Raw genomic sequence first — 24,703 nt, forward strand, 5'->3', positions numbered from 1 at the left:
AAATATAAATAAGACGTTAATCTTTTTTTTGTAAGGTTTTGGTTGAAATGAAAAAATAGTGTCACGAGGGGATTCGAATCCACGTCATTCGGCTAAATACGCCGCTGCGCTAACCACTTGAGCTATCCTGACTTCCATAGTTCCATCCACTCGGGCACCAACTCCCCATCTCAACCTACAACCTTTCGAATTTTCTCTCTTTTTGCCATTTTTTGGTGTCGGAGAGGTTCGACACGATAGCTCAAGTGGTAGAGCAGCGGCGTATTTAGCCGAAGGCCATGGATTCAGATCCCTCTCGTGGCACTAGCTTTTTCATTTCAACCAAAACCTTACAAAAAACTTTAAATAATTGAAAGAAGTAAGTTTGGTCAATAGAACACTAATTATAATGAATAAATAAGACGTTTCATCCATCCTTAAATAGTTCCTCCCGCTGATTGGAGGATTCAAGGGAAAGATTTTTTTTTTTAAATTGGCCTTATGATCTTTGCATATTAGCCATGACGAATCTCTTATATATGTTGTTCAAATTGGGGGTTATCGGGAAAAAAGGGCCAGAGGCGACGGTGGGAATCGAATCCACGACCGCGGCGTGAGAGTCTCTCATGCTAACCACTCGGCTACCGCGGTCCCCCGAGCGACTTCTTACACCATTTCTTCTTCGATTTTTTGCTTTTAATATGTAAATAAACAGAAGAGTAGCAACAAGAGATCGTCATCCATTTTGAGAAGGTAATTCACTGGTTGACGTTCGGAGCGACTGGCTGTGGAGCGGTCGTGAATGCCCCCTCAAATTTTAGGCACTCCAAATGGAGCTGTACGTCTTGGCGCGGTTCCATTTGGAGTGATCGTGAATGGCCACCTTAACAGAAACGTAAGGATAAACGACTCAAACGCAACGTTGTTTTTACTACTATAAATGAGGACAGTTTAAAACATCGAATTCAGAAGTCCTCCAGAAGCGGCGAGGATGGACGTGCCAACCCTTATAATTTTGTACTAATATTCTTCGTAACTGCGTAAATAAAAGATTTTGAGAACTCATGAATTTTACAACTTTTGAAGTGAACACAAAAAAATGACTGATACTGAAAAAGCGAGTATAGACGGACCATGGTTAAACTATTGGAGAAACTAGTTGGGAAATTAATCGCAACTGTGGTTCCAGCAATCATTGTAGACAAAGAAATTTCTATGGAAAACCGAATTTGAATAAAGGCTTGTCACCACGGACCTCGAGGTACACTGAACCCTGTAAATTTCGAAACTGATAAAAACAAATTAAACCTTCTCACTCCTTCATTGGAAATAACATATAATGCTTTACCCGAAAAGACTTTGCCCAAAGGACAAACTTTGTTCATTACCAACGGACTTAGGACTCGAAATCAACCATGTGGTTTTGGGGTAGTCGGTTGAGAACTCCCGCTTGCTCTTTCCTTTCTGCCTCTGTTATGTTTATGTCCGGGTTGGTACCGTGACAGGCTAAACTACTAAAGAAACTAGTAGACAATGGTATTTTCATCATAATCAGCCTGCTTCCATAAACGACTGAGAGAGAAAGAGCGAGGATAGTCGGACCAGTGTTAATACGCGTGTTCTATACCCCAAAATTATTGGGTTGTCCGGAAAATAATGCAGGATTTTAAGTTTTCATTAAAAAAAATCTATATAAAATATTCTGTTTACGTTTACAGGATTACTCATTNTATTTTGATTAAAGAACATTGCTTTAAAGTAACTAGTTTCTTTTTTTTTGTTTAATACCAAAATCCTGCATTATTTTCCGGACAACCCAATACATCAAGATTGTCATCGTAATCAACTATTGATACCAATTTATCGAAGACTTTTTATGCGCTGATTGGTAATTTAGGTTGATGAAAATAATTGTTATCACGTTTTCCAATTAATAACTTTTGGCAATAAAAGCTTAAGGCACAAAATTATTCTGATGAAAGCATTCTGTGGAATATTTAAAGTTTATAATTTTTCAAATAAATAACTGAAAATGCCATGACACAAAAACATTCGCTTTTATTCTTTTTTTGAATATGCAGAACTGGTTTTGTGACCCTGAGGATTTCTTAAGACCCAATGTTCCAAGCAAGTAAAAATAGCGAAATCAGGCGGATCGCAAAGTTAATCATCTAGAATAATTCACTTGTATACCACAGTATGTATTTTCTTTTGTAATTGTATATATTAAAACGAACGAAAGAATTTGCTTAATACTTATTATAATGTAGATTTTTTTAATTACATTTATTTCATATTTCTACAAATATTGTATTGAGTAAATCTGTTCATAAATGCTGAATTTTTCATTGGAGTCTTTTGTAGGAGAAGTTGCCACCTTCACACTGAAACCTCTTCAGTTTTCACTCAATCAGGTCTCGGGGCCACTTTCGTTTCAATCGTACTGGAGGATTTTCGGTAAGGCTGGAAGTGATAACTCGTACTAATAGATTATTGTGTTTGTACTGTGATTGATTAAATTTTTTTTAGCGGATATTGTTGAGTTCATGTGCAAACTGGATGTGTCGTTATGAAAAGTGTAATTTGAAACATAAAAAGGAGCATTTATAATTTGACGGATAATTTTAGTTGATGTGGTGATTAGTGACTGTTAGTCGATGATTATTCGGAAATCGTGAGATGCGGTCTGGTGTGACGTAGGTTTCAGAAAAACATTTTCTTTATCGTGCCAACGTTTCGACCTTTATTGAGATCATCTTCAGGGCCTGGGATTTGCAAACATTGTTTAAATTTAACAAATACATATAGGATGTGGAAAAAAGTAAATTTATTCAATGCAAAAAAATGTTAAATTTCACGAGTTCCGAATAATTTTAGATTGAATTGATTGGAGGCGTTGGGAATTGGAATCTTTGGTTGATCCCCACACTTCACAACCGTCATAATATTGTCTTGTAAATTAAAAGTTTTCTTTTTTAATGTTTAATCGCGAGTCAAGTAGTCTTTTTAATAATTTATAACGTCGGTTTGTTTGCTGTTTTTTCAACCTTGTGTGGGGATTGCAAGTCAGTCGTTTATTCATGAAAAGTCCAAGATAACGCACTAGGTCAGTGGTAGGAAATGGTGTTACATTTATACACACTACGGGACGGATATTTTTACGTAATGTAAAAGTTATCGGTACGCTTTTCGTCAGGTTTATCTTCATTCTCCACTTTGTGAAACATACTGCTAATGCATTCAGGTTTTATTGTAAGTGTTGAGTGTTAATTGAGGGTTCCGAATTACGTGTAAGAATCGCTCTATCATCAGCGAAAGTATGTGTTGAAATGTCAAATGTAGGAATATCTTCAGTATTTATTGAAAATAGAAATGGGCCAAGTGTGCTTCCCTGAGAACAACCGCCCTAAGACGCATATAAGGTGAGAATTAAGCTCACTGATGTGCTCCGCAATATCTATCCGTTTGATAAGATCTCAGTATGAGATAGTATGGAGGAGGATGTTCTTCAGTTTCCAAAGCAAGCCTGAGTGCCAGACTTTATCGAAGGCTGTTCTAAAGGCACAAAGGCACCCAGCAAATGCTGGTTTTGTTCGAGGGAAGAGGCGATATTGTCAACAACACGTTCCAATTGTTGAGTTGCCGAGTGAAACGAGCGCAATCCAAACTGTTGATCTGAAATACTATTAGAATTTTCAATTATAGGAAATAGGGGGCGTCGGTGGCCGCAACGGTTTGGGCGTTGACACGGCGCTCATCACTGTAAGGTAAAGGTCTTGGGTTCGAATCCATCGCATACTCGGTCGTCCTAAAAAGGACAATGAGGATCTTTAACGTCCGCACCTAGCCTATTCGCCTTTATCGACGTTTTGATTTTCAAGATGAGAGCTGACCCACCTCCGCATACGACAGAATGGTGTTACTGCCGCAGCATTCTGTCGTATGCGGAGGTGCGTCAGCTCTCATCTTGAGAATCAAAACGTCCGATAAAGCCGAATAGGCTAGGTGCGGAATTTCAAGATCCTCATTCCCGATGTACTTACAAATGGTTTCTTTTTTTCAAAAACACCGGCATCTTGAGAGTTTATATGACCTCTGCTGTTGCGAACCCTCGCAAAAAAATAATCGCCGGAGAAGTAGTTTTTCTAAAGTTTTGCTTAGAACTTAGAAGGATAGAAAGGAAACTAACGGGTCGCTAGAAACTATGAAGGTTAGGTTTATTTGGCGTATGAATTATTTTAATTATTGAGAACTTCCGATGCAATAGTAAATATGTGGCTCTGAGTAGAGCGCTATATAGGTTTATTAAGTAAAGTAAGCCTCTTTGGGGAAAGTTGTAATATTTGAGTTGTAATTAGATCATATCCTGGATGGAGTAAATGCTTTAGGAGAAGGAGAGAGTTGTAAAGTAAAGTCGTGTTCAATGTTATGCCGGTGGTTATAGTCAAGTACATCATGATGTGCAGTGAATATTGTTCAAAGATGTTCTGAAAACAATTTAGCTATGTCGGAATTGGATTGATTTGGCCCAAGCGTTATCACTACGGTTAGGGGGAGTGTGATTCTTATTAAGCAGGATCTTACGAGTACAGTACCACATGGATTTGTCTGTTTTAAAAAGCGAAGCAGTATATTGGTTTTATATTTCAGCTTTTGGCCAGTTCTCTTTAAGTTTTCTCATTGGTTGGTCCATCCTTCCGGGATCACTCGGATATCTGTTTCGCTGTCAGATTGCCATGGCCCTTCGCTTTTCAGTTAGTAGTAGCCGAATGTGTGGAGGTAATAGCAATTGTTTATGGTAGTAGGAAGTTGTGTAGCATGCTGTATTATTTGTAAAATCGTCTACAGGTTTGTCAATTTCTTCTGCAGCTTTTAGAGATATGTGTAGGTTAACATTATCGCCTATTATTGTTAGAAAATTTTTCCAATCTGTACGTTCAGTTATTAGACAAGGATGTTTTGATATAATGGGTACTTTCCTGTCAACATAGAGCGCACCGAATGACGCACTTGATGGACAATACAAAGCTGTTCTCTTTTTTGATAGTACATGGCTTCTATGGCGTTAGCAAAGTCTTTCAAACCGTCACAGCAGACAATGAAGATATTTTGCAAATCAGGATTTTTTAGCTCTGTCATTACAAACAGCCAAAACTTTGCCCCTTTGTTTTTTGCCATCTACAGACTCAACAATTATTTTTGCCCCTGGTCTGTCTTTCTTCTTCTTTTTATTTTTGAGAGAATTGCCAGATAGTGGAGGGCTTTTAATGTTTAAAGAATAAAACTGTGAAGACTTAGTAGAACGTACCTATTCACTAGAGCATAGTTCTGGTTCACCTAGTGAGCATAGGGTTGCCATAATAACGGATTGATGCTTATCTCATTGCGAACACTAAACTTGTTGGCTCCGCTGCGATGCTCCGTCCAAATTCCGCACAAAATAATACGCGCATAAACTCACCGACTCGGAAGGAAAGTCAAAAAACCACTTAGATCCAATTTTACGTCGGGCCATAAGTCAATGAAACTAGAGCACAAAAGCGCGTATATACTAGATTATTTGGAGATCATGAGGTGCGGTCTGGTGTGACGTAGGTTTTAGAAAAACATTTTCTTTATAATGTCAACGTTTCAATCTTTATTGAGATCATCTTCAGGGCTCAAAGTGTTTGTGTTTTGCGTAATTGTGCCATTCTTGTGTGTCGTGTTGAGAATGCACTAGATGTTCGATCTGCTGGATTTAGTGATGGTTAGAGATGGTAAGGTAAAAATTCATTCTGAACACAAAAAGTGTGAAAATCTAAAGTAAAAATATAATTTATTATTAATTTTTATATAAAAAAGTTTACATTAAATCTTTAGATTTTAATTTCGTTATCTTTGACGACCGTCATCTCTTCTTCATCATCGTCGAATATTTTAAGGTCCTTGACATAAAACCATACTCCCATGTCGAATAAAGTACCAATAGTCACCAGACCTGAACATGAAGATATAGAAACATTGAACTTTCGCAATTTTAATTTTTACTAATGAAACTCACTTGCCGAAGTGAAGTTGAGGATGTACCTCAAAGTCTCACCGTTATAAAGCCAACAATTTCCTGTCCCAGAACATGTTTTGCCCCAGACGAGACAAGTAGTATCTGAAAATTTGAATAACATGGTTAATTAGTATGTTTTGATCAAGGAATTGAGAATTTAATACCAACACTTTTCTTAATCGTGTTGGTGGAGGGGGTTAAAAATGAAAAAAGTCTTTACTCAACGCGGATAATAGTTGCCTCACGATTTATGAAAGAATCGTTGCGAATTGCCAGGGGGACGAGGAGATCTTTACCATGGTGCAACCTACTTTTCTCCCCTCGGTTTTATGCTCCGTTTAAAAAATATTATCAAAGTCTCAAAAGGTAGGACAATAGCCCTGTAAATTGGTATTTAAATACTTTTGACAATGTTCTTTATGATACGGGTTAATTTCTCTTTAGTGAACTATGGCCTTATTGTGAATGTAAATCTCAAGGACGTATTGATAATCACCTATTATGTAGCCGAAAAATATCGGGGACGGAATAAAAGCGAACAGGCTCATGACCATCAATCCAAATCCCATTGCGACCGGCTTGTCCTCCTCGTCGACACACCTAGAAAAACATAAATGTTAACTTAATGCACAAGTAAAAGTTTGTTTACTGAAAATCCTACAATTTATGTTTTCATCAACAAATAAAGTTTCATACTTTTGCTTTATGCTATTAAAACTGAGTAGTAAAAGTATTAAACTATTTTAATTGATGGTTATCAGAAAGAAACGCTTGAAAAATCAACTATTAGTTTGTAATACCTGTTTGTAAACTAAATAAATAATATAAATAAATACTTACAAATTTTTAATTTATTATACATTTTATCTAAGGTCTTGGTTGAGATGAAGAAGTTTGTGTTTAGAGCGGGATTCAAACCCACGACCTAAATACGCCGCCGCTCTGCCCTTGAGCTATCGTGACTTCGATCCTCTCCGACACCAACTACCTGGGTTCGAATCCCGCTCGTGACACGAATTTTTTCATCACACAAGGTAAAATGTATAATCATTCAGAAATCGTGAGATGCTGTCTGGTGTGATGTAGGTTTCAGAAAAACATTTTCTTTATCGTGCCAACGTTTCGATCTTTATTGAGATCATCTTCAGGGCTCGAAGTGTTTGTCTTCTGTGTAATTCTGCCATTCTTGCGTGTCGGGTTGAGAGTGCCAGACTGGCTATGACTAAGGAAGTCGGTGTAGAAAAGACATTTTTGTATAAGGCATCGTAGAAAGGGATAAATACAATAAATATATAATAAAGGATAATCTGGCCGCACCATTACCAACACATTGTTTCCCTTCGTCGGCTCTTTTCACCTCAAAGAAGCCGACGCCTTATATAAAAATGTATTTTCTATACCGACATCCTTCCCCGCCCCTTCAAAATCCAACGTATATAAATACAAAATAGCAAAATCTCACTGGCACTCTCGACACGACACGCCAAGAATGGCACAATTACACAGAAGACAAACACTTTGAGTGAGTAGAAATACTTTGATTGAATATAAAAAATATATTTTGCATTGTATAAATTAACTTTTCCACATCCTAAATGCATTTGTTAAATGTAAATCCCAGGCCCTGAAGATGATCTCAATAAAGATCGAAACGTGGCACGATGAAGAAAATATTTTCTGAAACCTACATCACACCAGACCGCATCTCACGATTTCTGAATAATTATCGATTAACGGTCACTAATCACAACACATTTCTATACGTAAAATGTATAATTAATTGAAATAGTTAATACGGTGAATTATGACTGCTAACATAAACGGACTTAGAAATATGTTGTATTATGAAACCACTTGGAGAAAAAGTATAAGAAACCAGACCATTTTCGGTTTTTGTATGTCTGATAATTACGTAATATGTGTTATGTACATGTATTGAGAAATGGAAAGTCTCAAATTTTAATATATTTCAGAATTAATTGTAGGCAAACTCATACATTAATTGTAATTAATTGTCACTCGCTCTCACTTTCCCCCTCTATCACTATCTCTATCTCTACTTATCGGTCTGTCCATCCATCCATCTCTCTATCTCCTATCTATCTGTTGAGGACAACGGTGGCCGAATAGTTAGGGCGTCCTTGCCACAATTCTGTGTTCGAATCCCACGGCTTTTTTATTGATAATAGAAAAATGTATTTTAAGGTGACTCCTTTGTCCGCGAGTAGTTGGACATTAAGACTCTTGTATGAGAAGGAATATTTCACTTTTTACCTATCTTTCTATAATTTTTTTCAATCCATCTATCTTTCAATTTATGAACTTACCTACCTACCTATCGGTATATTTATACTTCCGCTCTCACCTCTAAGTTTCTCTGTTTCTCTTTCTCTCTTTTTCTTTCTTTCTATCTATCTCTTACTCACTCTCAGTCTGTATTTCTCTTATTCACATACACACACTCTCTCTCCTTCCCTCTCCTCTCTCTCTTTCTTTCTCCCTCCATTGGGGGGGACCTCTTTTCCTTACAACCTTCTTTTCTTATTCTTCTTTCCTGATCTCCCCTCTATGCCGCTGATTCTCTCGCTCTATCCATCTATGTATTTATCTACGTTTAATGACAAGTCAATCGTGTGAAATTTTAAATTTTTGGTTAATCCTCACCATTATAGCTATTTATTTAAAAAAGAAAAAGAATAATTAATTGTATCTACATCGTGTTTCTAGTACTTGTATAAATTTTTCTACAATACTTTTACTTTATCAATCAATAAGTCAACGAAACCAGTATGACCTTGTTGCTATCAATATTCTCTATTTTTTTAATTAAACATAATTGCTATATTGATTAATAATATGATAAGATAACATTCGGCTATGACAGTTATTAATTTTACTTAGAATGCAATTTTTCGATGGATCTGCCAAATAATAATGGGCAATTCTCTTTGTTTTAAGACCAATAAAAAATAAATCCACTCGTAAAATTTACCAATATTGTTTATACTGCAGTTAACGTTTTATTGAAAATTGAGTTCGTCTTAACCGAATGATACGGTCTTTGGGTGAATTGTCAAAGCACTTAACACGTCCTCCTCGGCCTTCCTAATTCGGTCGTTCCATCTTAGAGTAAACGAATTATTCCATCGTCGGAGCTTCGTTCTCTTTTCTAGCGCAATAACGAAAGCTCGCGCGGCCTTCCCTTTGCAGAAGGCAATTCCCTTAAAATGGATCTTGTTCCCCTTGATCTTTGCATACCGAGACTATTCGCAACAAAATATAGTTGACAAGCAGCACTTACACGATGAAATTTATGAATGGAACTCTGACAGTTTTTCCTTTTCCGGTGATGAAAACAAAAATATTTTCGTCGTTTTTACAGGTGAAAACTAAGTGTATTTAAAAATGTCACGTGGATACGTGAAGCCAAAAATAATCAGTGTTTGTCTATGTCTTTAACTAGTTTATAACAATAACGTTTTAAGATTATTTAAATATTTTAGAGACTAAAAAAGGAACGAAGTTTAGTCAGCAGATCTGTGAGTTGTCGCTTGGATCGAATTTTCTTGATTATATATTAGTTATTTGGAGATCGTGAGATGCGGTCTGGTATGACGTAGGGTTTAGCAAAACATTTTCTTTATCGTGCCAACGTTTCGATCTTTATTGAGATCATCTTCAGGGCCTGGGATTTATAAACCCACGAAACTAGTGAATTGAATAAGTTTAAAATGAAGTATCACTTCGCTAAAGCTCTCCGTGGCCATTTCATTTGTCGCCGAGAAACAAATTAATTACACGGCATTTGAAAAATGGCAAAAAGGAGGAAAAATTCAAAAGGTGTGGTTGAGATGGGAAGTTGATGTCCGAGTGGATCGAGGTCACGATAGCTCAAGTGGTAGAGGAGCGGCGTATCAAGCCGAAGATCGTGGGTTCGAATCCCGCTCGTGCCATTGACTTTTTTATCTCAACTGAAAACCTTAATTAATTGTAATATATTAATTGGTCAAGCGGACCACGAAACTAGTGAATTGAAAAAGATCGAAACGTTGGCACGATAAAGAAAATGTTTTTCTAAAACCACACCAGACCGCATCTCACGATCTCCAAATAGTCACTGACAAACGGTCACTAAACACCACGTATTATATATTTGTTATTATGGAATATGTTCGATGTGAACTACATAATATGTCTATGGTTGATAAATCTACTAATCCATGATAAAATAAATTATGATTTTGATTATCTTAAAAACGGAAAGGCTTCTTTAAAAAACATTATTTATAACTGGACTAAGCCTATGATTTAGTCCGCTTATTTGTCCAGTACATTTTAGATAGATCTTTCTTTTTTAAAGGCTTGGTCTATATCAGAAATACTGCCCTTGTCCTTTATATGAGACATAAAATGTCAGGTATTTTATGAGTTTTTCTTAATTTTAAAATAGTTTGCCTTTTCAATCAGTGTTTGGTTTATTTTGTTTCATTAAATGAATGTACAATAACGTGGAACGAGCAGAATAAACATTTATACAAAAAACAAAAAATCTGTACTTAACCTACTATGATCATTCCATTAATGTTTAGTGTAACCACTTAAGAAACCTAAATTCAGTTTTCGGTGATTTTCTAGAAAAACTATTCGTTTTAGAAAAAAAAGCAATAAAGTGCTGCCATCAAAATTAAAACTGAGAATGAGCAAATTCTTCATTCTTCTCATATGTCATTGAAGATAAATCGAATGGCGAGGTCTACCTACCCGTTCACCTCAGGTATTGGGGCTTTATTTAAATTAATTTAATTATTTTCATTATTGGTTTCGCGACTACACCAGCGCGCGCTCTATTTAACGGCGCCTAGATAATTAATGGTCCTCCGGGCCGTATATGAACCAGCGACCTATGGATCAGTCAACTTTAGTTTTAATAATTTTCTAATATATGAAAAACTTGAAAACATGTAACTTATTGAACTTGTTGATTATTATTTATGTTTAAAGTAAAAACGAATAACTGACTAATTAGTCTAGAATTGTGGATAATATTATCAATTTCATTGGTTTCAAAACTGCCTTTGGTGCAATTAGTGAACAGTGTTTTAGAATTAAACATAAGAGTTTCCAATTGAATTTAATCCACTTTAAAACCCTAAATTCTATTTAACCACTATAAAATCAACCTTTTGTCAATCAAACCTTTCAATCAAAATTCTTTTTACGCTTGGATTACAAACCTGACTGAGACTAGAAAATTAGAGGCTCTCCCGGTGGCACCGGAAAATTTCAGAAGGCAGACCACGGAGAGAAACATGTAGAACTTGGTAGCGCAGTCGACAGGACAAGGCCCAGGGGATGCGACCTGCGGTAGTGGATCACCTGCGTCCGTCATGTTCTTCACACAGCTGCAGTCTGTGAACAACTTAAGAATATCCGTTAAAAGAATCATTTTATATTATTGAGACAATATGTCTACAAATGTTGATTTATGAACAACTAAAAATCATTCCTGGGTCTTGGGCACTTCAACTTTCAAGCATATTGGGAATTATGTTGAGAATAATAGCAATTTTTATGGTACAACACAACAACTTTAAAACCAAAAAGTAATAACACATAAATAAAATAATAAATAGACACTCCTTTGCGATTAACTACTTGCTTCTGTCTTTAACGAGATAATCCGTGGCACTCTCGACACGACACGCAAGAATGGCACAATTACACAGAAGACAAACACTTTGAGCCCTGAAGATGATCTCAATAAAAGATCGAAACGTTGGCACGATAAAGAAAATGTTTTTCTGAAACCTACATCACACCCGATTGCATCTCACGATATCTGAACAACTATTGATTAACGGTCACTAATCTAGACACTTTGTTTAAAACGTTTGTTGTCAGAATACTTCAACGTACGTACAATTTTGAAATTTTAAATGAGAACGTATACTCTTTTGCCCACTGTTGTAAATGATTTTTTACAATAAAAACGTGGTGTAATCAGATTTTAAATTGGACAAAGAGTAAGAAAGTTAATGCACAAAAAGTGAAAAGAAATAGCCTCTTTTTTATTTGTCTTTTATATTTACATTTTTTTGTATTCTTTTATATTTACTATATTTTTTGTTTCCAAATCGTGGAAAGACAAAAACAAAAAAGGACTATTTGACTACATTCCACATCATCTAGATCTTCAAAGATCAAAAGAAACATCTTAATTTCTTTTTATTATTATGAATTTTCATTTGCTGTATTGGTGATAGTCGGTTCGGTTTTATGAATTTCTTGGGAAGATGGTGATGGGTCTGCTAGCAGAGGGTACTTGGGACGGTAGTAATGGGTCTGCTAACAGTGGGTACATGGGATGATGGTGATGGGTCTGCTAGCAGTGGGTACATGGGATGATGGTGATGGGTCTGCTAGCAGTAGGCACGTGGGATGATGGTGATGGGTCTGCTAGCAGTGGGAACGTGGGATGTTGGTAATGGGTCTGCTAGCAGTGGGTACGCACGAATTTTAGTTCATAACCTGTTGTACTTTTTAGAAAAGGTACTCTACATGTTTTGAAAATCTCTGTCATTGTTTTTTGGTCTTGATATGCAGTTACAGTGATTAATCCATATTTGTTTAGTGGTCAAAATTGACCATTTTAATTATTCTTTTTATCTAAGGTATTTAGTTGAGATGAAAAATTAGCGTCACAAGCGCGATTCGACCCCACGACCTTCGGTGACCACTTGAGCTAACATGACTTCGATTATTGATAAACTCAAGTGGTTAGAGCAGCGGCTTTTTGAGCAATCCCGCGCGTAACAATAATTTTTCATCTCAACTAATAACCTTAGATAAAAAGAATAATTAATTGTTATAATAATTTTTGAATTAACTATAAATATGTATCCATAATGTGTAATTAATATAGGCCCTGATGATTTCTTAAAATAGGTCGATAACTTGGCAATAACAATTAAATTTGTTTTTTCATCAAGTTCATATCGAGGTCCAGCTTATTCTCGACAAATAGTATTTTCAATCGGTGGAATGTCAAATGTTGGCACAGGAAAAACAACGAGTTAAGTATCCATGTCATCATCAAGTTGTTCATAGCATAAATGCTTGGTGTGGACTCCTGGGAAATCTGTTAATTGTTCTTTATTTCTATCAAACCAATATACAATGGACTCAGTTTCTGTATTTCCTTCGAGAGGATTTACCAATCCTCATTGAAGACGTTCCACTGCAGGAACGCCAAGGAATCATACTGCAGCTTGACGGGTACACTGTACAATATTCGTTGAAGTAAGAAAATCAAAAGAACACAGAGATCAACAAATCCCAAGAAATTCATAAAACCTACTAGCACCAAAATAGTAAATGAAAATTCATAATGATAAGAACGAAATTAATTCGTGTATTTTTACATTCTGCCATAACTTTGTTATTCTCTGACCAATTTAAAGTCTGATTGAGCCGCGTTTTCAGTTTAAAAATTCCTTTAAAACAGTAGATAAAAAGTATATGTTCTCATTTAAAATTTAAGTAGCAGTCTAAAGCAACAAATATTTTAAAAAGCGATTTAAAACTAAACTAAAAAATATTAAATAACTATTTTTTGGTTTTTCCATAACGTTAACTGTTCAAGAGAAATACATATAGCGGGGCCATGTAAAAAGGACACCTTTATATACTCTACCTAAGATTGGATTTGGGAAATAAATACCGTGTTTTAAATGTTTAACTAGTATAATAGTATAACTTAAATTGCGTTGAAATGCAATTTAGTATGGAAAAACAGCGAACCATGAAAGTTACAATATTTTTAAAAAACAAAGATTAAACACGAAACATTTCTAAAATAAATATCTTTGTAATATCCAAGCGTTTCGTGAATTTTTATTTTAGAAATGTTTTGTGCTTAATGGTTTGTAAAATATTCTGACTTTCAAATTTCGCTAGTGTCATATTCTAAATTAATATTTTTTATTGCAAAATTTGGTTGTTAGTAAACATTATATAGAAGATAGCAAACGTCATGCTTCGGACATTTATCAGATATCTCAAGTATTTTTTATTTATTCGCAATATTCTTTGTAAATGCTTTAATTAAATGTATTGTTAATAAGATAAGCATGTAGGTTAATGAGTGAAGGGAATAATACTGTCGAATGATACAAAATAAAATAAAGAAACAAATTTTAAATTGTGCATGTAGAACTGGAAAATAAATTTTTCTATTTCGGTAGACGGTCTTATTAGAGGCAAGAAATATACAAACAGCGTATTCATTCAGGAAAAATTACGATTTTATTTATTCTTGATGATAAACTTTGGGTTAGCCTTGTTCCCCGTTTTTTGTTTGTATGTACTTCCCGATTTGGCTTTGATGGCCTTTTCAGATAATAAATAAGTTAAGGAAAACAGTCCAACAATGCGCATTTTATAATGTTAACAATCTTGTTTGAATTGTAATGATAAGAGTGATTCAGATAGGAATGTGTTCAATTAAAATAAATATTATATCTTTTTGTTGTTTTCAGCCAATTATGTTGATAGTCACGGCTCGAAGAGACGACATGAACAGGATGTTTGGATTCAAGGAAAATTACCAAACAAATCTAAGTACCAAATAGGCTTGGGAAAGAGAGAAAAGCCCTTCCGTTGATAACGACACCATTTGCTGGTACAAGGTACGGGAGGAGCAGGAGTATTCTGAAACCAGTACTTAGAACCCATGGGAAAATACACCAGCTCTTCCAGGCAGACTCCGTGCAATTGAGAGCTGTCAAATAGCCAAGAAGGACATGTGAGAATATACGGCAACTTCAATTCGGTAATTTCAAGCAAAGACTGCTATACCGCTGATAGATCCCGACCCCTTTGTGGCATAGGGCGTTAACTATCGATGAATATCTTAGAAAAAAAGACAAAATGAAAATGAAGAAACAGTGGAATTCACTCATTGGACATAAAAAATCCAAGAACCTTCTAGCAAATTTTGAAAGGAGAGAAACAACAGAATTCTTGAAAGGAAGCAGGAAAAAACTTGAATCATGACATGATTCTTACCAAGACACTGCAGACTGAATGGGTATCTGAGGAAGATTAGTATAACTCAACACGGCACGTGCAGACACACCCCAAACATAACATCTTACATTTAATTTGAATTTATTTTTAATTGTAAAAGAAATTGTAACCTGTTCGTATCAAAACACATATTACAAATATGTACGTTATCCTCAGCGCTACACCCACCCAGAGGACAGGTTTAGGGTAATCAACCAAAGCTGGTACTCAATACGATTGGATTAAGAAGGGGCGAAGAGGTCTCGAGGTCATCATCGTTTAAGGTAAGATAGTGTGTTCTCAGAATGAAAAAGTGTATATAAGGCTTGGGCAGTAGGGTTAGGATGAATTGGCTTGGCTGAACTACACAATTCCACTACTTACGTCTAAAGTTGTTGCAATAATTTCTTCTATATACTTACTTGAGTTTTAACGGATCAGATTTCGGTCTTTAAGTTCTTAGTAGTTATCTACGTTTTCTGTTAAGCAGTTTGTTAAGTCTTGTGTGAGTATTCTATGTCAGTCCGTTGTCCATGTCTGGACTGTCTTGAGTGAAAGTTGGCAGTTTCTTGTTGCTGGGTGTACAGTGGGGAGTAAGACTGCAGTGGCCAAGGTGAACTTATAAATTTAAAATTTAGCATATTTAGTAATGAATAACATAAATGTGAAGTTAAATATTAGAACAATTGAAATCAAAGTGAATAAATGTTTACAATTTTGTTTGAACTGTGATAAATATGGAAGTGTCAGATAGGGAAGTCTGAATTGTTTTCAACTTGTATCAATATTTGGTTGTTTTCCATATAATGATATTTTTTTTAGTATGTGAATGTGATGTAAACTGTTAAGAAGATGAAGAATACAATTTGGCAAATTTATAAAACTGAACCGTTCGATATTCCAATGATGTTGAAATGTGTATTTAATTAAAACATGTGACATCATTTTCTCGTAGATTTCGCGGCCATCGTCTCTTCACTCGGTGAGGATTGGTAGAGGGAATTCGTCGGGATACGAGTTTTTGGATATGCTGATTTTCGGAGGTTGGGAGGGTATCGTGAAATTTTCCGTAACGGGAACGGATTTTATTTGAAGAAAACATACAAATTTTTCGTAGGATTAAGACAGAATTGGTAAGTTTGAAAACGGCAGATGGAATGTTTGGCTGAATCCCACACTTCCAGTCAGTAAGTTCATATCGGCTTGACTTTGGTGTGGTAAAGGAGCATTTTATTTTTGATAGATAAATCCGAACGTTTGTCAAGATGTCGTGCACGAGCTCTGTATCGTGGCAGAACTTGCTGACGTTTCACTCATGTGGAAGGATTCGTCAAGCATTGGTAGATGACCAGTCCGAGATGACCTTGTCTGCAGTTGGGAGAGGAATATTACTTAAGTAGATGTGAGGGGAGATGGTTTTACCGAGAGCGAAGGTAATATATGTGAATTTGACTGTGTTAAATTTTATTATTTTCTTTTCACACTAAGACTCTAGTAGTGTGGGAGTTGTTGGAGGTTTCAAGTGGAAATGACAAGTGAAATGATAGAATTGCTCCACCGTCTGCAATGTGAATGAGGTGGTATGAGGATGTAATGGAACGTCAGTTGTGTACACCAGGTATAGTGTGGGGGCCAGAGCGCTACCCTGAGGAACGCCAACATGGATAAGGAAATATGCAAAGAGAAAATTGTCTTCGATGACTTGGAAAAATCGGCCAATGTGATAACTGCGCAGTTTTAGATAATAAGAGGAAGGAAGGACCCCTCATGCTCAAGATCAATCAATTGGCTACCGTCAAGAATGGACCCACAGTACTGTACCATTTTAAGGGAGGAAGACATAATGTCTACCACGCGATGACACTATTGAAAACTTGAGTGGCAGTTGCGAAAATCAAATTGATACTCAAGGATTAAATTAGCAGAATTTAGGATTGGAAGAATTTTTTCAATAGAATCTTTTATATATGAAGTAGCAAATTGTTAAATTCACTAATTTTCGTGGTCCGCTGGACCAATTAATATCTTTCAATTAATTAAGGATTTTTAATTGAGATAAATGGCAAAAAGGAGGGAAAATTCAAAAAATGGGGTTGAGATGGAAAGTTAGTGTCCGAGTGGATCGAATTAACGATAGCTCAAGTGGTAGAGCAGCGGCATATCTAGCCGAAGGTCGTGGGTTCGAATCCCGCTCGTGACACTGAATTTTTTATCTCAACTAAAAAACCTTAGCAAATTATGTTGGTTGTTTAGCAAACATTCGGAACACAAATGTTTTCAAGCTGTAGAGAAGTAAGTTGTACGAAGTTAGAATTAAATAGATTTATTATGAACATGTTAGCCTTTTTCGGATGGTTTTGGAGAATTTTTGGAGCGTTATTTGATTTTAAATTTGGTAATGGTAGAATGAACATCAGGAGGTAAAAAAGCTTTAGGAAGAATGTAATCAGGGAATGTAAATATTCCTCAATAATCAATTATAGTTTCAATCTAAGGTCTTGGTTGAGATGAAAAAGCAAGTGTCACCTTTGGCTCAATATTAAGGCTAAGGTCGTGGGTTCGAAACCCGCTCGTGTCACTTGCTTTTTCATCTCAACCAAGACCTTAGATTGAAAGTATAATTGATTAAAATAGTTAATATGATTGATTGTGATTGCTAAATACATATGAATTCCTCAATAAGTTGTAACTACAATTAAAAAATTAAAAGCACTATTTGTCACTCTAACAAAAAAATTCATCGATAAAATTTTAAAAAAATTCTAAATTTGTCTATGTGGTGAAAAGTGGTTTCGCTTACTTTAGAGCCGTTGTTTAAAATTTGGACGTTCCTGCATCCGGCGTGACAGGGGGAGATGAACGATTCCCCGTGGGCGCAGACCGGGGTGTACTTGACGTAATCACAGTAACAATCAGCAGAACATTGCTGAATAGAAGTCGAACTGAAATCATTTAAAAAACATCACGATTTTCACATTTTGATATATGAATTTTAAAAACGTACTCGCCGACCCCTCGGGTGACTCCTTGTGGGTCTGCAGTGTAACAACCAAGGAAGGCGTAGGAGATCAGACCTAGGACGGATATGGCGCCGACGATGACGTTCCAAAGGGCCAGAGAACGGGCCTTGGGCCTGAATTTCGTTATGACAAGCCCACTTATCAAAATCCCACACGCTGAGAAAACCAGCCCGACCGTTCCTGGAAAGCTTGTCGTTTTAATAAAATACTAGAGCTTTTCCGTTGTGAACATACCAGTGATGAGACTCGCGCTTGAAGCTGACTGTTTGTACATTGTTTCTATGTATTTTGGCATGAATATCCAATAGGGCATATAGCCCATGAAGTAGAAGATCGAGGCGAAATTGTTACACATTAGGGTTGGGTTTGTGACAAGCCTTTTGAACGTGATGATCATATCTGAAATATTTATGATTTAGAAGTTTGTTCTTAGATGAGAAGAGTAAAGGACCTTGGAAAGAAGCTGGAAGCTCGTGAGCTTCGTCGGCGTCTTTTCCTTTGAATGCTCGCTCCTGTGCCTTCCTTATTGCAGCTCTGGGCAGTGTTTTGGGAAACAGACCGAGAAGTGATGCCGAAACGAACATTATTGCGGCCAAAAGGAGCCAGCCTAAAACATGCGAATTCTCTTCACTTTATTTATCCATTAACGTTTTTCATTTCTTATAAACTGTTTAACTTAATGTCTTGTAAAGTACAACAATAAAAAAAAAAAAAAAAAATGAACCATCAAAAGGAGAAGTGTTTTTGAAATTTGTCTTATTTGTTCATACATAACGTGCCCAGATTCTTTTTACTTTTGTATGATCCCTGATACATTAAAAAACTAAACAATTTCATAAGTAAATAAATATAGCCTTTATTGGATTTAAAAAAATGAAAATAATATTTTTTGGTTTTTGTTTAAAAAATGTGGTTTTAAAAAAAGTAAATTAATTACTTATTTAAACATTTATTTAGATTAATTGTACTATATTAAATTATAATATGTAATGTCTTTGTTGAGGTGAAAAGCGAGTGTCAGGAGCGGGGGATTCGAACCCACGACCTTCCGCTCAATAATAAGCCGAAGGTCGTAGGTTTGACTCCCCCTCGTGGCACTTGCTTTTTCATCTCAACTAAGATGTTAGATTAAAATTATAAATAATGAATATAATTAATACGGTCAATTATGACTACTAAATGCATATATGGATTTATTTGGACGTTCGGGAATTTACACCCATCGTCAGAATTTTTTAAAATTATTAAATGTTTCTTTATACAGTTTCTTTTAGAAGATATATGATCATTTTACATCGTCAAGCCGCATGACCAAGATGGTAGATGTCTACATGGAATTGTTCTTGGTTTTCTTTTTAAGAAATACCCCCCCCCAAAAAAAAAAAAAATTAGTTAAAAAATGTGTGGTTTTTCGTGACCGTTACTTGATGATTATTTTGAGGTCATGAGGTGCGGTCTGGTGTGATGTAGGTTTTAGAAAAACATTTTCTTTATCGTGCCAATGTTTCGATCTTTATTGAGATCATCTTCAGGATTCAAAGTGTTAGTTTTCCGTGTGGATGTGCCATTCTTGTCTGAAGATGATCTCAATAAAGATCGAAGCGTTGACACGATAAAGAAAATGTTTTTCTCAAACGACCTCCAAATAACCATTAGTCTAAAAAATGTCCATGTTACTAAAAAAAACACAAAAGAAAATAATATGTAGTTTTTCCTATATTTTTCGTAGTGATTTGAAAATTGCGCGAAATTTTATCGCAACAGTCAGTAATCGCCGTTTGTAGCTCTTCAATAACTGAACTTAATTTTTATTATTTTTTCTGTTTGTAAAATACTTCCAAAAATACAATGGAAAGGGTTTTAATATAAGAATATTTTATTATCGTAGTTTACTATTTGTTTTGCCAATGGAGTATGATGGTGGTGGTGCAACAAAAAGTGAATCATGCATGCCGTTGGAATCTGTACACATAGAATATATTCATTGACCATGAAATAGCTTTTGACTCAATGTTTCACATCAATTCTTATAAGGTAACACAACGGACACAGTAATAAAATATAAAAACACAATAATATATAAATAAGTATAACTTGGTTGTATGTAGGACATCACCTCCTCCTTCTTAACATAACAATCGAGTCAGCTGAACTAAACTAAGGAACTAAGAAAAGTACAATAAGCCTCAATGCTGTGGCACCACCAAACCCTCACATCGTAGTAATCTTCATCAATATCATTAGCAAGAGTTCTGTTCAAACCATTAATGGCACAGACGGATCCGGACCAATATGATATTTTGGTTCCATATGATGTTCATAGAAAATAACATCATCTATAACTTTTAGTGTATAACTATCGAGTAAATCAAGTGTTATGCATAAAATTGAAAATACAAAAAATACAAAAATAATAACTTACCTACCCACCAAGCTCCGAGCCATCTGGGATCTTGATTGTCGATTTTTGGAGTTAGCGAGGGCGAAATATAAAATTTGAGACAAAGGGAGGCAAGGGCATATCCGAAAGCTGGACCCAACATTCTAATGAAGTAGGAAAAACCTTACAGAAAAAAGAAAAAGATGAACAATTATATAAAATAATGTTGCATATTTGTTTGAACTTACTGACTAGAGCAGGGGTTTTCGATCTTTTGATGTTGTCGTCCATGTAAGAAACGCCCAGTGTAAAGTAGAGAGAACCACCGATCCCAGAGATGAGCTGCGCCATGAAGAGAATGAGCTGGGGAGCGATGTTTCCTGCGTCTCCTGTGTCGCACTTGACGGCAGATTCTTCTTTTTGGCAGAGTGTTTGTCGGTTATGCCTGTCTATCACATCCGACACAACGACATTAGTTTGATTTGAATCGGGCCTGCGGGGGAAGAGAATCGTTTACCCAAGTCAGTCTTATTGTCAAGGCGTCCGTACTCCTCAGTGAGGCCGAGGGCGTCCTCGCCCGGCCCGTAGAGAAAATGCGGAAGGGCGTTCATTATGCAGAACAGGACTATTGTGTAGACTCCGACGGCTATCCACCTAGGCCGGTGGCCCTTTCCAGCGTAATAACTAAGCACCATGGATACAAATAGGGTGCTGATATCATTTCCAACGGTTATCACACCTGTCAAAAATTAACAGTCATATATTGTACGGTTGAACAGTGAATTTTTTTTCCAAGGGAAACTGAAATGGAATCTTGTATATGTACTAAAACGACCAGGGATGGTGCCTATTAGAAACAAATTCATAGAGCTTTCGACGAAAACTCCCTAACCATTCCCAACCACCCCTTTCATCAGGATTATGAATAATTTAAAAGGTCAAAATGATGGACATCTATTCACAATTATTAAATCTATAGTTTGAAGCGCATGGGGGTAGGGACAGGGATAAGAGAGGCGGCCACAAGGCCTACTGCACCTCGACCTAAATAGATCTATTGTACTCCGCCAGCATCAGGCTATTAACTAGCCGCCACAGCTTTGCCAGCGGTTCCTTGGTGTAGGATCTTGCTTGTGGTTTTTCTTGTCCTAGTTGCAAGAACCTGCACCTACATAGACCTTGACAGAAATATAAAATGTGTTCTGCGGTCTTCTCCTCATCTTGGCAGTATCTGGACGGACAGTGTTTCTTCTGTCTATACTCCTATCCGATGCATGTGCTTTCTTAAGTGGCAGTGTCCCGACAGGAATCCTGCCAGAATCCTGGTTCGGTTGCGGTTGCCTTCCAGCAGTTCTTTTGTAAGTTTTGCGGATGGTCCTTGTATTAATCTCTTCGCGTGCCTCATACCTGTGGTATTGTTCCAGCAGGTTTTGGCCACATTAAGGATCCATTTGAAGATGTATTCTCTTTTGTGGCAGGCTGCTAGGCCGCAGTAGGGTTTTGGGCCCATAGAATCCATTTCGCTCCCCTTTTCGGCCAGCATGTCGACCTTTTCGTTGCCTCTATGCCCCGAATGTCCAGGGACCCATGCCAGGGTCAGGTCATTAGTGTCGCGGACTTCCGTCAGGGCCTCCATGCATTTTCAAACACTCTTTGCCTTCGCCTCGCATGAGGCTTATTTTTCTGGCACATTGTTTGATCGCTATGATTTCAGACTAGAAAACGGTAGCATACTTGCCTAGGTTTACCGTCAGCTCGGTCTTGGGGTTGAAGCACATACATGAAACACAAAAGTCTTCATGGAATCATATTAGCATCAAATTGAATCTAAACCTTGGCTTGGCTAAGTGTTAGGGCCTAGAAACAATCTTGGGAATTCTAATATTGAAAAACGACTTTTCTAGTTGAACTATAACACTGATCACTAAATTGGGTCCGTCTAGTCTCGCTGTTTATTTTTCACTCAAGGCGTTTCGTTATCAACATCTTCCGCAAAGGACTCGGAAATAAGACGAACCCAGGGAATTGATCAGAGTAGTTCAAAATGTGTGAAGTGTCATTCCGAGTTCATCAGTGAAAATGACGAGAAGCCGAAAACGTGTATGAGTGAAACGCACCACCCCCAACTTTAATATTTGATTGTTACGTGATGATGAAGCTTGATAACTATTACCTCATAATGAGTCAGAGCTGGCTATTATGAATTTATGATGGTCAAATACTGTAAATTTGCTGTTTCTCTACTAAAATGGCCAAACTCTCTTTGACTGCAACACTACTCAATTTAGAGCTATAGTTGCTATAATGGATCATTCCAACGGCAAAGCCAATGAACATCTCCAAGTATATTTGAATTAGAATTAAAAAAAAAAGGCTCTAGAAGGGTCAGGCAGGAGGATATCTCCAAAACATCTTAAAATCTTCGTATTTATCAAATTAATGGAATCAAACTTGGCACGATCATTGATTATTTAAGCCTTGATCTATCATCAATTCAAAATCGATAGTGTACAATCCAATAGATATGTTCTCTTGGCTATTAAGCTTCATTAATGAACAGCAAAATTGTTGGTGATTAATTGCTAAATGGTTTTTTATATTAATGGCTTTTTGTTTATATTTATATTTTGTTTATATTGGCTTTATATTTATAATTAATGGCTAAATTGTTTTAGCCGCAAAATTTGGTTGAAATTCGTAATGTGGTATATAATTGAATTTCTTTTAAAGGAGCTCCACTAGATATATTTACTTGAATATTAAAGTTGCTTACGAATCAGTAATGAAACCATGATGGTTAATTGCTCAATTGTGTTTAACGGGAAAATATTTCTGAAAATAGTTAAGAGGATCCCCAGGAGTTTTGAAACTTAAATCTGAGTCTACTCTATGCCTTTTCCTATTCTTAATTTATCATCAACATTTTGACAAAAAAAGTTAATCATAAAACAATAATAATTTGGCAATATCTCCCTAGCTAAACAGGAACAATTATGTATCTTTTGATATTACAAATGTCAAAATCGACATATTCGTCGTCAGTGCTTAATAAACTGCACTGATTTATGAAGGTTTTCCCTAACCATTAAAAAATAATAAATCATGTAAGTATAATTGGAAAATTTGACCTAACAGTAGATTTCGATAATAGGGGTATTCTCGATCTGTATGTTAACCTTTTTAACTCTGTTAAGTCGTGTTAGATCGAGAAAAATGATTTGTTAGAATCGGCTAGATAACATTGCTTGATATAATAGGTCCAGTGTTAGATGTTAATGATTATTTTAAGATCGTGAGAAGCGGTCTGGTGTGGAGTACGTGCGTGAGTTCAAATACTTTGATTAAACCTAAAATTTCTATTTTTGTACAACATTGTATAAATTCATATTAATATCTTATACGAATTTCCATAATTGAAACAATGTTTATAAATCCCAGGCCCTGAAGATGACCTCAATAAAGATCGAAACATTAGCAAGATAAAGAAACTGTTTTTCTAACCTACTTCTCACTAGACCTCATCTCACTATCTTCAAATAATCGTTTATGAAACCAATAATAACATTATTTTTATATTGTAGGTCCAAGAAAATAAAACTGCCTACTTAAAGCAAAAAGTGTTGGACAGAGATTTAAAAAAAATTCGACCTTAAAAATGAAAAAATAGTATTTGAAAAAAGAAAAATTTAAATAGAAACTTAGCCCTAAGGAAATTGAATTGAAAAAGCCGTCAGGGTTTACAAAAAGAGAGTTTTCAAGAATTTGTGGTCCATTTTCTATTGTCCGTTTTCACATATGTTTTCTCTAATGAGAACGTTTCCCGCGTCTTTCAAATACCGATATGGAGGCGCTAACAGTCAATACAAAAACTGTCCTAACACTCTATAGTCGCAAAAATTACTGCATCGTTTTTAGTTGCAAACCTATTGATACATTATAACACAAATTTCACGTTGTATCTTTACTATAGGCAGCAGTGAAGTAGACAGGAGAACAAACTACCGGCATCTGGTCTGACCGACGACCGTTCCACTCAGCCAATTATTTAACAATGTAAGGACTGAATCAAAAGGAATTCAAGGAAATTTGAGATCGCCTGTAAAAAACTGTGAATCTGTAGAAAATTTAAGGTTATTTTGCCCTGATGATGACCTTATAAAAGGTCGAAATCTTGGCAGTAGCAACTAAGTTTGCTTTCTTCTTCAACACCATACC

General features: G+C 36.0%; 1 protein-coding gene and 1 long non-coding RNA gene across 4 annotated transcripts in view; one reads left to right on the forward strand and one right to left on the reverse strand.

Moving 5' to 3' along the window:
* The window catches only part of LOC112127692, a 31,299-nt gene extending 14,215 nt beyond the window's left edge, over nt 1-17,084 (forward strand). Inside the window, exons 1-4 of one of the 2 annotated variants that reach the window (XR_002910687.1) lie at nt 2,068-2,176; nt 2,344-2,436; nt 14,560-15,372; nt 16,044-17,084. This is a non-coding gene — a long non-coding RNA (uncharacterized LOC112127692). Of the gene's footprint in view, nt 1-2,067; nt 2,177-2,343; nt 2,437-14,559; nt 15,373-16,043 lie in introns of those variants that run through there. The other variant, XR_002910688.1, reaches the window with a different exon arrangement.
* Nucleotides 5,781-24,703, reverse strand: part of LOC106665029 (solute carrier organic anion transporter family member 5A1) — a 31,937-nt gene continuing 13,014 nt past the window's right edge. For both annotated transcript variants that reach the window (XM_014391174.2, XM_014391175.2), the window contains exons 3-13: nt 21,006-21,227; nt 20,737-20,937; nt 20,531-20,671; nt 18,560-18,715; nt 18,343-18,507; nt 18,093-18,288; nt 17,889-18,030; nt 11,257-11,441; nt 6,519-6,622; nt 6,023-6,124; nt 5,781-5,959 (exon numbers count right to left, since the gene is read on the reverse strand). In XM_014391174.2, coding sequence (XP_014246660.1) covers nt 5,838-5,959; nt 6,023-6,124; nt 6,519-6,622; nt 11,257-11,441; nt 17,889-18,030; nt 18,093-18,288; nt 18,343-18,507; nt 18,560-18,715; nt 20,531-20,671; nt 20,737-20,937; nt 21,006-21,227 — 1,736 coding nt within the window. In that variant the 3' untranslated portion in view covers nt 5,781-5,837. The remainder of the gene's footprint in view (nt 5,960-6,022; nt 6,125-6,518; nt 6,623-11,256; nt 11,442-17,888; nt 18,031-18,092; nt 18,289-18,342; nt 18,508-18,559; nt 18,716-20,530; nt 20,672-20,736; nt 20,938-21,005; nt 21,228-24,703) is intronic.

Source organism: Cimex lectularius, unplaced genomic scaffold (genome assembly GCF_000648675.2).
Source record: "Cimex lectularius strain Harlan isolate CLEC.00 unplaced genomic scaffold, Clec_2.1 scaffold174, whole genome shotgun sequence".
NCBI classification, from domain to species: domain Eukaryota; kingdom Metazoa; phylum Arthropoda; class Insecta; order Hemiptera; family Cimicidae; genus Cimex; species Cimex lectularius.